The sequence below is a fragment of the Furipterus horrens genome, unplaced genomic scaffold (genome assembly GCF_987537825.1).
Source record: "Furipterus horrens unplaced genomic scaffold, mFurHor1.1.pri manual_scaffold_1, whole genome shotgun sequence".
Classification (NCBI taxonomy): Eukaryota; Metazoa; Chordata; class Mammalia; order Chiroptera; family Furipteridae; genus Furipterus; species Furipterus horrens.
The window spans coordinates 105,420,840-105,434,071 of record NW_028327171.1 but is presented as its reverse complement, the minus strand read 5'-3'; the positions used below and the strand labels follow the sequence as shown (position 1 = coordinate 105,434,071).

Below are 13,232 nucleotides of genomic sequence, written 5' to 3'. Positions count from 1 at the left end.
AAACTACAGACTTAAGTTAGAATGATATATCAATGTAGGCTCAAATGTAACAAATATGCCACTCTGGTGTGGGTTATTGCTAGTGGGGGAGGCTGTGTGTACGTGGGAGCAGTGGGTATATGAGAAATTTTTGTACCTTGTGCTCAATTTTGCAGGGAAGTTGGAACTGCCCTAAAGAAGAAAGACTTGTAAAAAATAAAGTGAAAAAACAAAACAAAACTATAAACCTCATAGCCTAAGGTCCAATGTCTCTCTCCTAGGTCTGCAGTCTTCCCCTGCAGGATCCTTCTGTGATGACCCAGAATTTGATGGAGAGCAGGGGCCTGCAAACCTGCTTCTGCTACTATCTCTGTCAGTAAACTGCTACTGTCAGCAAATGCTGATTTAGTTATTATTATTTGCACTATAATTTCTTCCATGATTGATTAAGAAATTAGAAATATACTTTTAAATTTCTCAGTGGAGAGGAAGTTTAGTTTCTTCTAATCAAATGTCCTTATGATCAACAATGTTTTTAGTATGTTATTGAATTATTTGAGTTTTTCATGGTTTGCTTTTTGTTCTAGTATGTAGAAATTATGTGCTCGAAAAGAATGTCTATTCTATACCAGTTGGATGCAGAAATCTATATACTTCCATTGGATCAAGCTTACTGTGTAGTTAAAATCTTCTCTACCCATACTAAATTTTTATCCATTTGACCTATCAATTATTAAGTGTTAGATTAAAATCTTTCATTATGATTTGTATTTGTTAAGTTTCCCCCAAGGACTTCATTAATTTTTGCTTTATATATTTTGGAAACATGCTGTTAAATGTATACAGATTCAGAATTATTATATCTTTTAGGTTCATTGTTTATTTTCTCCTTGTCTAATATACTTTTACTTCCAAGTCTCTTGCTTTAAAGTTTAATTTGATAGATAGTAATAGATCTATGCCAGCTTCTTTTCTATTTAAAAGAAGATTGATTTGAGATCTTATTTTTGAAATATAAGCTTTTGCAGATATAAATTTCCTTCTAAGCACCAAGTTTTGGTATGTTGTATTTTTGTTCTCATTTATATGTGAATATTCCCTAATTTTCCTGATTTTTTCTTTACCCATTGGTTATTTAGGCCTGTAGTTTTTTTATATCCATATACTTGTGAATTTCATAAATTTTCTTCAGATATTGACTTCTAATTTCATTTCATTGTGTTTGGAGAACATACTTTATATAACTTCAATCCTTTTAAATGTATGATTTTATAGCCTTTAATGCCTTTTTCCCCCAAAACAGTACTATGTCCTTTATTCAAGTTTCGAAGTTTTCTTCACAGAGATCTTACTTTTCTTAGTTAATTCCTAGATAATTTATATTTTTAATGTGGAGATACTTATTTTTCCTTACATTTCTTACTAGGCATGGACTCATACTACATTAAAACTAGTGGTGATAGTGATTTTTCCTTTAAATTTTGACTAAACTCACCCTTTAGAAAATCCCCAGACATAAAGATTAGAAATAAAATATGAGTTTGCAACCTGCTCCCATAAAAAGGCTGCTGATATTCTTTTTAAAAGTCTAAGATAGTTTTGGGAAGAGGAATTTTAGGGGTCTAACTGGCCACTGAGGGGACTGGGAAGGCCTCTTCCCAGTCAGGGCTGTGGGGTTGACTGTGTAGTACTGAGCTATACTTGGAAAAAATCTCTAGTTTTTACAACATTTCTGTGGAAATCAAAGTGACACCAACCCAGATATTTGGATTAAGAAGCAAACAAAGGAAAAGAAGAGAGGCATGTACAAGACACAAGATGATCCTTCTTTCGTACAATCTGGTATTTATTAGTACTTTGATCAGCGAAATCCAAAGTCCACCATACTGGTGGGGTTCTGGAATTCCAGGCTGTCTCTTAGGCTGTAGACTAAAAGGCCTTAGCTTGTCATACTGGTTGAGGTTTGCACAAGTGATGGACCTAAAGCTACATTGGCAAAGATGCTAAAAGAAGAACCCTTTTCTTCTAGCTGGGTTCTGTGGGTGAGAGATACTGATATAGACAATAGAAAGAAGTGTCAGGCATGTCCTCATCAGGAAAACTGTACAGTTCCATGATTTGCTCTATGTCATAGGCATCAGAGTACAATAGAGGAACTGAGGCCACCAGCCTTTCCAACTGAGGATCTTGCATTTGCTCATCATTTGTGGGACTCTGAGTGATGACAGAATCCCGGGCCGAATTGGAAGGGCCTACATGCTGAGGTGGAAGGCTATAGAAATCTGAACCTGCAGGAAACAAAGAGTAAGGACTGGTTGATGTTGTGGGTGAGTTGGGCACAGTCTTGGCTGGAAGAGTCTGATTTGATTGCTTCGGTGACAGCTGTTGCTGCTGCTGCTTCCTCAGTTTGACTCGTCGGTTCCTGAACCAAGTCTGGGAGTTGGGAAAGAGGGGACATTATAGTCTGTTAATGGAGCAGTTTGAAGCGTCTCCTGGTGAAAAAAGCCAGATTATAACCCTCATGTCCTCTCCAAGTCACCATGACTCTGAGTTCTGAGAGAGCAGAGATGGGCATGAATGGAGTCAATGGGGGAGGGGGGGGGTAAGATCAGGACAGGGACCCCAGAAAAGGAAAAAGGAAAGAAAGGGGGGGTATGTTCAGAAGTTGTGTTAGGGGTTCAGAGAAAAGGTCCTGAACTCTAGAGAAGAGAAGCTAGTTCAGGTATCTAGGAGGAAGTATGGAATTTGAACTAAAGGATTTTAAAGGATTATTTAGAAGGTCTCTACAGTAAAGAATACTCCAACATTTTTTTGGGGGGGGGGGTGTTTCAGCAAACTCAGAGGTTGGGAGCAGTTATTTGTTTGTTGTTAGTGTTGAGAACAAACAGATTGCAGGGTTTTGCTTGAGGAGGCCTTAAGTGAGGAATCTGTCCTAATGAGAACCCTCCTCTATTTGAGCTCCATAGTACAAGATCTCTGGAGTTCTAATTTCAGTTATACTATGCATTAACTCTGTGATCCAGTCACTTTGACCCTGAACCTTAGCTTCCCTCTTCTTTTAAACTTGATGATAGTGAGGTCAACATATGCAATGTGCCTAGTTCAGTACTAGCTCACAGTAGGTACTCAAGAAATGAAATGCCATTATTGTTGTGTTATGCAGGGAATTTACAGGCTGAATAGTAGAATGTGGTTTGGATGGGGCTACCAAGCATACCTCAGGGGACTGGACAGACCTTTATTGTTGACTCCGGTAGGCTGAGTTTCAAAGCGAGTTCCTGCTGGAGATTTTTATCTGGAAACATGGTGTAGCTAAATACAGCCTCCAACTGTTCATGCTGTGTATGCATAAATGAGGTACGTTTCTGGTGCTTCTTCCATGTTGCTGTAGAACAGAGATGGAGAGGGGTGGTTACACTAACACTACCTCTTCTCCCCAAAACCACAGCGATGAGTCTCCCCTGACTTTCCTTCAACCAGACTTGGAATCCAAGAGATACAGATCCCAGGCCGTGACTCTGCGAGGCTGAGCACTAAGTAACAGCGCTCTGTCTTGTTTTTGGAGATTTCGTTCGTCTCGGCTAGAAAATGTTAGCTCTTGGTTTTCTCTCTACCCAGTCTGTTTGCTCTGGAAACTGGCTCCCTTGAGTCCCAGTTTGCCCTTCACTAAAAAGAGAAAATCATTTTCACATGAACTCAGTCTGTCTACCTTACCTTAAGCTTGGACAGTACACAGTGCCTTCCCTCTGTCTCTTCGACACTTTGTTTCTTTTAGAAACTGGGAAGAAACCTCATGTCCCTGTAACTAAATATAACATACTCTTCAAAATGGGTTTCCTTTCTTTACCTATTTATTTAGGAACCCAGTCTATCGCGACAAATAAATGTTTTATTTTTCATTTCCAGGATTTCTGAAGCTCTATTCATTCCTCTGTGAAAAGATTCATAAGAAATGAGACATAACTAAATATGTGGAGATGACTAAAAAATTATAAAATATTTTAAAATGGCAATGAGAGAAAAAAATTTATAAATTTTCTAAGTACAATTGCCGAAATTTGCTTTAAAAGATAACTGCAACTGCAAACGTTGAATAGACTAATAACCACACACACACACTGGTTAAGTTATAGAATTTAAGGCAATGTTCTTCTAATTCTCCTGTCATGTGTCCATTTCAATGAAAGGATAAGGGGTTTTCACTTGGGCCTCACTTCTTATGTTTAAAGTCTACAATACCAATAATAAAACCTGGCAAAGATAAACACTATTAACAAACTATAAACTAATGCCACTTATAAACATACAGAGTGGGGCAAAAGTAGATTTATAGTTGTTTGTATGGAAAATAATACATATACAATAATTAATAAATAATACAAGAATAAATCATGTTTTACATACTCACAACTGTAAATCTACTTTTGGCACACCCTGTATATGAAAATAACATATAAAAATATTTAACATAATCACATATTAAATGCACATATTTATAAACTGATATTATATATTTTTGCAATTCATATGTACTGAAATCAAATATATATTAATTTATACATATTAATTTTTTAAGTTTATATTTTATAAAATTATTCTTTTCAAACTGCATTTACTTTAGCTAGCCATATCTTTATCAACAGGCTGAGCCTATTCTTTTATTTAAACAACATTGCTTTAATTGGCACATAATCTTTCCTTTTAAATAAGTTGTTTGTGATACAGCACTTTTGGAATGTTTATGAAACACTATTACTGGAAATTTTGTTTTTAGTGACAAGAAACATGACATTAAGATAATAGCTTTGCCCCGACACTCATCCTGTAGAAGTGCACTTGTGATCTCTACATATTAGTTACCATAGGTTTAAAACAAGAAAATGGTTTATTGACTTATTTGAATAAGTCATATATGAAGATAGTACAAAATTGAAACCATCTTTGCTTCCCAGCGGCCCAATTACTCTCCAGAGTTGTTTAGTAAAATACAGTAGCCACTACCCAGCAGGATTATCAAGGATATAAAATGTGGCTAGTTCCATTGAAATACTAAATTTTAATTTTATTGAAATCTAACTAATTTAAATTCTTAATCTGACAACTCCATCCAGTTATTAGGAAACTTTTTAGTATGCAGGGACCACTTAATTATGTGAATAAACTTTTTCTAAATGCAGATTAAATATTTCTGATGAAAACTTAGCACCTCAACTGAGATATGCTGTGAAGTGTAAAGTATTCACTGGATTTTAAAGTCTTAATAAGAACAAAATAATGTATACTATCTTACCAGGCCATTTGTTGTCTGTTCAGCAAAAATTTATTATGGTTTAAGATGCTAAATTCTATATTTTATATATGTATATATAGTCTGACTTAATTATGTATTAAAATTAAAGAATTTAAACTTATTATCTGTTTGTGAATGCCTAAACACAACATATGCAAATAAACTAAACAAAAAGTTTATAGGTGATAAAAGGACAAGATTGACCTGTGTGTGTTTTTAGCTTTTAGGTACTCTTGAATCATATGAGCTTGAGTCTGTTTATTTGAAATATTATCTCTTTAAAAAGAGAAATATTTCCCTGACCTGTGTGGCTCAGTTGGTTGGGGTTCATCCCACAAAGCAAAAAGTCACCTGTTTGATTCCTGGTCAGGGCACATGCCTGGGTTGCAGGCCTAGTCCCCATTGGGGCGCGAGAGGCAACTGATTGATGTTTCTCTCCTTCTTTTTGTCTCTCCCTTCCCAATCTCTCTAAAAATAAATAAATAAAATCTAATTTAAGAAAAGAGAAATAGGATCTCTTTTAGTAAGAATAACAAGTTTTTGCACCTAAGCTTTATGCTCATATGTTGGTGTAATAACCAGTGTCTTTTGACAATTCCTTTATTGTATTTTTCAAATGTTCTTGAAGCTGTTGGTTGGTTTTGACTTCCCAATTATCTGCACACAAAGATGCAGAAAAAAAGAGCAGGAAGTCATCAGGGTTTAAGAGAGGAGAATCCCTAAAACATTAACAGATATACACTGGAAAGTTCAGCAGACCAAGCTGAGAAAAGCAGCTGAGAAAAGATGGCTTTAGACACAAAATGTTGAAAGAATCCATGACCAGCAGACCTGCACTATAGGATATGTTAAAGGCCATCCTTTTGGCAGAAGGAAAATATATATCTGATAAAGGACTTATATCTGGAATACATATCTCTTACATCTCAAAAATTAGAAGACAAGCACTCCAATTAAAAATCTTTTAATATTATTTAAAACATTTGAGTAGTATTTCATCAGAGAAGTTATATAAATGGGAACGTGGAGGAATGTGAAAAAATCAAAACTCTCACACAGCAGTTGAAAATTGCTAGGGGAACTATAAAATAATATAGCAACTTCGGAAAACAGTTTGGCAGTTTCTTTAAAAAGTTGACATAAACTCATCATATAACTCCGTGACTTCACTCCTAGGAATCCACCCAAGAGAAATGAGAACGCTTATTCGTACAAGGACATAACTATTCATAGCAGCATTGTTCATAATAGCTTCAAACTGGTAGTGATCCAAATTTCCTTGTTAAATGGATATTTAAATGTGGTATATCCATACAAAGGAATATCATTCAACAATCAAAGGAATGGATTACTGATACACTTTACAACATGAATGAACCTCAAAATATTATGCTAAATGAGATACATGTTTGCTAAGATTAAATAATAGACTCATGGAAATTCATTACACTAGTCTCTGTTTTTGTTTATAGTAGAAATTTTCTATATAGTAAAATGTTAAAAATAAGTAAATAAAATGTAATCTTCTAGCAATTATTTTTTCCAAAAAGAGATCGATCCACCCTGAGACAGAACTGTTATGAGTAAGAATTATGTTCACCGAGGTGAGTGGCTGAAAAAGTAGAGAGAGATTGGTAATCTCTGAATCATTTATGTTCAGTAGTAGAAACTTTGCTTATTAAGTGTACTTGTTGAGAAATGTGATCATGAACAGGTTACTTAAACTACTCACCTCAGTTTCATCAAGGATATAAAGTGAATGCTTAGAGTATCTACTTTATAATAGGGTTTGTAAATGTGTTGCATGAATGTATTAATGTCAGGCATTAATACACACAAAACACTAGGATAATGTATGGCACATCACATGTAGAATATAAATATTTTATTTTATTATTTTAGAATATTTTTCACTGAAAATGAAGTCCTTTTTTTAGTTATAATCTATATTTAACATGGGCTATATAACAACATCATACATTTCTGATAATTCACTGCTTATAATCCTACTGATCTTGTAATAATCAACCTCCTCATCATATCTAGTATGTTAGGTAAGTATTACCAATTAAAATAGTTCAGTGGGTTTACAGAAAAACATATTTTCATATTTTTAAACCATATTGCTAATTCTTATTATCTTCCTATATCTGTCATATAATGTGATATAGAAAATACACTCTTCTTTAAAACTCACAAAATTATAGTTTAGTGTAAACATATAAAGAACGGAGTATAAAAAAATATCATACCTATTTTAGTGATTGCTTCAGAGAAGAAAGAAAGTAAAAAAAAGTGATAAACCTTGGCTGGATAGCTTAGTTGGTTAGATAAACCATGGTTGTAGGTTCAATCTCCAGTCAGGGCACATATAAGAATCAAGCAACGAATGCATAAATGTGTAACAACAAATCAATGTTTCTTTCTCTCCTTTCCTCTCTCACTCTAAAAATCAATCAATAAAAAATTATTTAGAAAGACCAATCAGAGGATCTTTTGTTGTAATATTTGGTCTTTTGTCCTAAGTTCCTGAATTTCTTCAGAACCATAAAGGTGAAATCGGTGTCTTGATATTCATAACACGCCCCTTGCAATGAAAATTGAGTTTGTTAATGAGACGACTTTTGGAAATCCCCTGAAGACTAGGGTGCTGGTTGCCAGAGAAGCCAGCCCTAATTAGAGGGTTGGCATTTTCATCCCATCTCCTGATTTCTGGGGAGGTGAGAGGGGACGTAGACTGACTCAGTCACTGATGGGCAATAATTTAACCACTCATGCCTGTGTAATGAAGCCTCCATAAAATCCAGAGGACAGGGTTTAGAGAGCTTCCAGGCTAGTAAACCAGATTGAATCCACATGTTACCAAGCTGGGCCCAAACTCCATATGGACAGAAGCTCCTTTTTTTGGTACGCCATCCTATGCACCTCTTCATCCAGTTATTGATTTTTATTCTTTAATATTCTTTGTAATAAGCCAGTAATCTAGTGAGTAAACAGATTTTGAGTTCTGTGAGCTGCTCTAACAAATTAATCAAACCCAAAGAGAGGGTCATGGAAAGCTCTGATTTATAGCCAGTTGGTCAGAAGCACAGGTGATAGATACCTGGACTTGTGATTAACATCTGAAGTGAGGGCCCTTTTCTGGGTCTGAGCCCTTAACCTGTGGGGTCTGACTATATCTTTGGGTTGGTAGTGTCAGAATTGGGCTGACTTGTAGACATCTATCTGGTGTCAAGAGAACTGCTTGGTGTGGGGGGAAAAATCCACACATTAGAGTTGGTGTTAGGATTATCTGCTACCTTGGATAAGGGGCTTTCAGTATTTCTCTCTCTCTATGCTTCAGTCCTTCTCTCCTGGAAAAACATTCTTACTTGCTCTATATTTTGTGTTCTTATCTATCATAATTTGGTCAAGCATGGGCCAAAGGTACTTGACCTTGATAAGAAATTTATAACTTCCTTTTAATGACAGGAATGCTTTTGGAATCAATTTTTGAAAAGAAGATATAATGATAAATAGCTATTTTAAAACAGATGCAATATACAATTATAGGGCCCCATGTGAGGAGGGCAACTGTAGAGGAGGGGAGAACAAAGGAGAGTTATACTCACTGGGACCAGCTGGATTCTGTGGTATCAAGTTCATGCTGAAATCATTCATGTGGTTACAAAAGCCTGGCAGAGGATTCTCTAGGGCCATTCTGTTCATCAGAGGTATTGACATCTGGGATGAAAAGCCTATAGAGAAAGGGGACACTGTTGATGTCACTCATTTACTGGAAAGCAATGTTTTCTAGGGGCCTGGATTTGTTGTAATACATATGAGTTTAACCTCCAGAGTCTCTACCTCTCCTGGAATATGATTTGCATTTATACCACTGAAAAATACTGCAAATGTATTAGTCAAAAATGAAAATTTGAAAATATTAAAAGAAATTGTGTGTCAATATCTTTGTGACTCAGAGTAGGCAGATATTTTCTTTAATGAGATTGTTGAAACACAGTTCATACATGAAAAAGTGGATAAGTCAGACTAGATAAAATGACCACAGATTTCTCATCAGAAACCAAGGAAGACAGATGGTGGAACAAAATCTTTAAAGTGCTGAAGATAAAGAACTGTTAACTCAGAATTCTATATCCAGGGAAAATATCCTTCAGAAATGAAGGTGAAATGATGACATTCTCAGATTAAGGGACATGATGCAAGAGGGAAAAATGCAACTTCAGGAATGAAGAAAGATCCATAAAAAATGGCAAATCTCTGATTATATATAATAGATTAATTTCCTCTTTGAAGTTATTTGAAATATATATGAATATGGAAAGCAAGAATTATCACATTTTATAATGTTTGTGTTTTCTTTTTTCTTTTTAATTTTGAAATAATTACAGATTCACATAAGTTGTAAAAATAAAACCCAAGAGAGTACAGGGCAGTCCTATGCACCCTTCATTCAGCCTCTCCCAATGGTAACATCTTGCAATAACTGTAGTACACTACCAAAACCAGAAACATGACATTAGCGCATTCCATAAAACTTGTTCACATTTCACCAACCACATTGCCCAATTTCGACTGCATGGTGGCTGGTCTAGGGTGCTTCTGCCCAACCTTCACTTCTCCTTCATTAGGGGTTAGGTTTCTGTGGTGGTCCAATAGCCTCCCAGCCTCCCATGACTTCTTCCCCATTCCCCCTATAGGCATTTCCTCTAACAAAATCCTTGCAGATTTGTTTAATCCTGTCTTGACATCTGCTTCTTGGAGGACCCAGACTAAGCCACTCAATCTTGTTACCAGTTCATTTATCCTGGAAAACGGGATTCAGTCTGCCCCAGAGGCACTTGGAATCCATTTGATTGTTGAAACTGTCCCTCCTTCAAGGAGGACTGTGTGCCCCCAGGAGGTGGGAGTGAAACTGGAAAGGAGAGGGTTGTTGCACTCACTGCGATCAACTTTGTCTTGCATCATATTAATGCTATGATCACTCATGTAGAAAAAAGAGTGGGTCTGGGGAGTCCCAAGGGCTCTTCTGTTCATCTGGGCACCAGAGAACTGCATTGGTAGGTCTGTGGAATAGAATGGGGGTTGGGGTAGGGTGGGAGGTGGAGAGTGATGATCTCATTCATTTTGGGGGATGCAATGTATTCAAAACCATTGGGGTTTGAATCACAGGTCACTCACATAGTACCTCTGTGAATTTAAAAAAAAAAAAGTGACTTCACCTTCCTAAGCCTATTACTGCAGATGAAAAGTAATTCTAATCTCTACCTCACAAAGCTATAGTGAGGATTCGCTGAGAGCCTCACTATAAATCATAAAACCTGTTACAATGCAATGCTCAAGGGATGGGGTCTTCTGTTATTGAAAAAAGTAATTCAGATTATGTAACTGTAGCAGAACCCTTCCATACCGCCTCAGCGCTGGTAGGACAAATCCTACATCCTCACTGACCCTGGAGTAGGGAGCCTAGAAACAGGCAGTGCAGCAGGCCTGGGAAAAAGCAGCTTGAGCCCCTTCATTGAGTTCTGAGCCTTTTGGACGTTACTAGATATAAAGATCATCCAGGGATCTTGTTAAAATATTCTGATTCAATAGGTCTGGGGTAGTGTTTGAGATCCTGCATTTCTAATGAACTCCCAGATGATGCCAATATTACTGCAAGGACTTAAAAGGCCACTCTCAATATGGGTGGATCTTGAGAATACCATGCTAAGTGAAATAAGTCAGAAAAAGCTAAGAACCATATAATTTCTTTCATATGTGGAATGTAAAATGGAAAGCAACAAATGAACAATCAAGAAAAACAAACAAAAACTCATAGACACAGACAACAGTAAGTGGCTACCAGAGGGAAGGAGGCGAGAGCATCATAAAGGGTTAAGGGGGTCAAATATATGGTGACAGAAAAAAGCATATTTCTAACAGACTCATGCATTTTCTGGGATCACAGCTATGAAGAGCACAAGACAGCGGGGGCACTGCATTTACTCAACAACTATTTGTCTGCTTCCCACAAATGGGCATTTACGTAGGCCTGCTGATTCTGCAGTGAATGAAACACAAAAATTGCTGCCAGGATGGAGCTTTTGATGAGGGTATTGCAAAGGCCAGGCCAGCATCGACTGGGAAAGTAGGGGAACCCTGCAAAGCAGACACCAACTCTGTGTAACAGAAATCTCGCTTTGACCTCTTGACTTCCGGGGTGCAATCGGACCTTTCTTCCTCAATTCACAACCTTCTCTCTATCATCTCCCTCAACTGGAATGGAGCTGAGTGATCTGCATCCTTTAATCTTGCTCCTTGGAGCTTATGAATCCTTTTTAACTACTTAAACCCCACATTGTGCCCCCCAACCCCTACTTACCTGTCATGAATCTCCTCGGAGTACCCATTTTCAGGACTGCTGCTTGTGTCTCTCTGAAAATGCAATTTCTTTATTGTCTTCTCGCGATGAAACACCGTGTATTTAAATGTAAAATTGGATACAATCAGATCCTTGCACCACCCAGACCCACCCCTTATGTCCCACCCTTCATTCATTGTCAATCATTGATTCATTCAGTAAAAGTATGCTTAGAGATTAATATTGCTGTTGCTAGAAAGTCATTTTTCTTTTTATACTCAAACTCCCTACCTTTGACCAACACTTTAAGTTGGCTTCTCATCCTTCTGATACCACCAACTTATTTTACTTTTACACTTGCCCGCTGTTTCACGTTAGAGATGATTCTCTTTAAAACAGAAATCCAGTTTGAGAATTTTAAGTTTGGATTAAGTCTGCTTATGTATAATAGGATAATAATTAGTAATATATTCAGACTAATTAGCTTCTTTTCAAATTATAAGAGAAAGTTTATTTATAAAAGTGAGCCAAATGGGCTGTGTAGGCTCAGGAAACAAGTTACAGAAGCAAAAGAGGGGCCTTTGGAGCTTAGAAGAGAGAAAGGCAAAGGTAACGCCTGAGGGTGGGGGAAAGGGAGGGAAAGGCGGGGGAGGGGAAGGCGGAGGCTTGTGCTGGAGAGGGAAAGCAGCCTAGACTGATTTTTACTTCCTTTGTGGATTTTCTTTTCACTTTCCCAGCCTTCTGTAGGAATGGTTGCACTTTATTTCCTTCCCCTCTCCCACAAGCATGTTAATTATATGCAATATTTAAAGTTACTATTAATTTTTGACATTCATACTCAATTTTGAAAATTCAAAAAATTTAATTAGTTTCACTATACTTCTCCTGAATAATACAATGCTCTTTGGATTTTTAACAGTGAATTCCCCAACTTCAGGCTTTTACATTCTTTTTGTCCACTATTTTAGATCAAACTTGCAATTCATTGTTATTACTTTTTGTCATGTGTAGTTATTTAGTTTTCACCATGTTTCTCAAGGTCTTTGGTCGTCATTGTTTCTTTCATCCTCCTTTTCCCTCTTGGGCACATTTTCTTCTGAAGTAGACCCATTCTTTTAGTAATGGTAAACCTTTTCAAGCTTTTTTTTTGCATGAAAATATATTTATTACATTGTCAATCTTGCATAATTGGTTAGGTGAGTAGAGAATTCATTTATTTGAAAAGTCTGCTGACAGTCTAACTTTTATTCTTTTGTAGGTAATCTTTCTTTATACTCTAGCTGCTTTTAAAAAGATGTGTGCTTTTTCCATGGTCTGTATTTTTACCTCAAAATGTCTGGGTAAGATTTGTTTTTATTTATCTTGTTCATGTCTCACTATATGTCTTTACTCTAAACACTCTTGAATTTCTTCTATTATGGACATTTCTGAGCTATTATCTCTTTGAATAATGTCTTTCTTTCATTATCCCTACTAGCTTCTTTTAGAATTTCCATTCGATTTATAGTAAACCTTCTCATACTATTCTTTATATTTTTCAAATGCTGTCATCTCCTTAAATTTCTGAGCTGCAGCTCATTTAGCCATAATGTTAAAAATCTGACATATATATATATA

At 36.4% G+C, this 13,232-nt stretch overlaps 1 protein-coding gene across 1 annotated transcript; it reads right to left on the bottom strand.

Annotated features, from left to right (window-relative positions):
• Positions 1 to 1,840: 1,840 nt before the first annotated feature.
• On the bottom strand, positions 1,841 to 11,664 carry ARGFX (arginine-fifty homeobox). Its single transcript, XM_090286944.1, is given in 5 exon segments — positions 1,841 to 2,013; positions 2,016 to 2,412; positions 3,216 to 3,460; positions 8,881 to 9,006; positions 11,637 to 11,664. Coding segments are annotated over 5 exon segments (969 nt in total).
• Between the last annotated feature and the right edge of the window lie 1,568 nt (positions 11,665 to 13,232).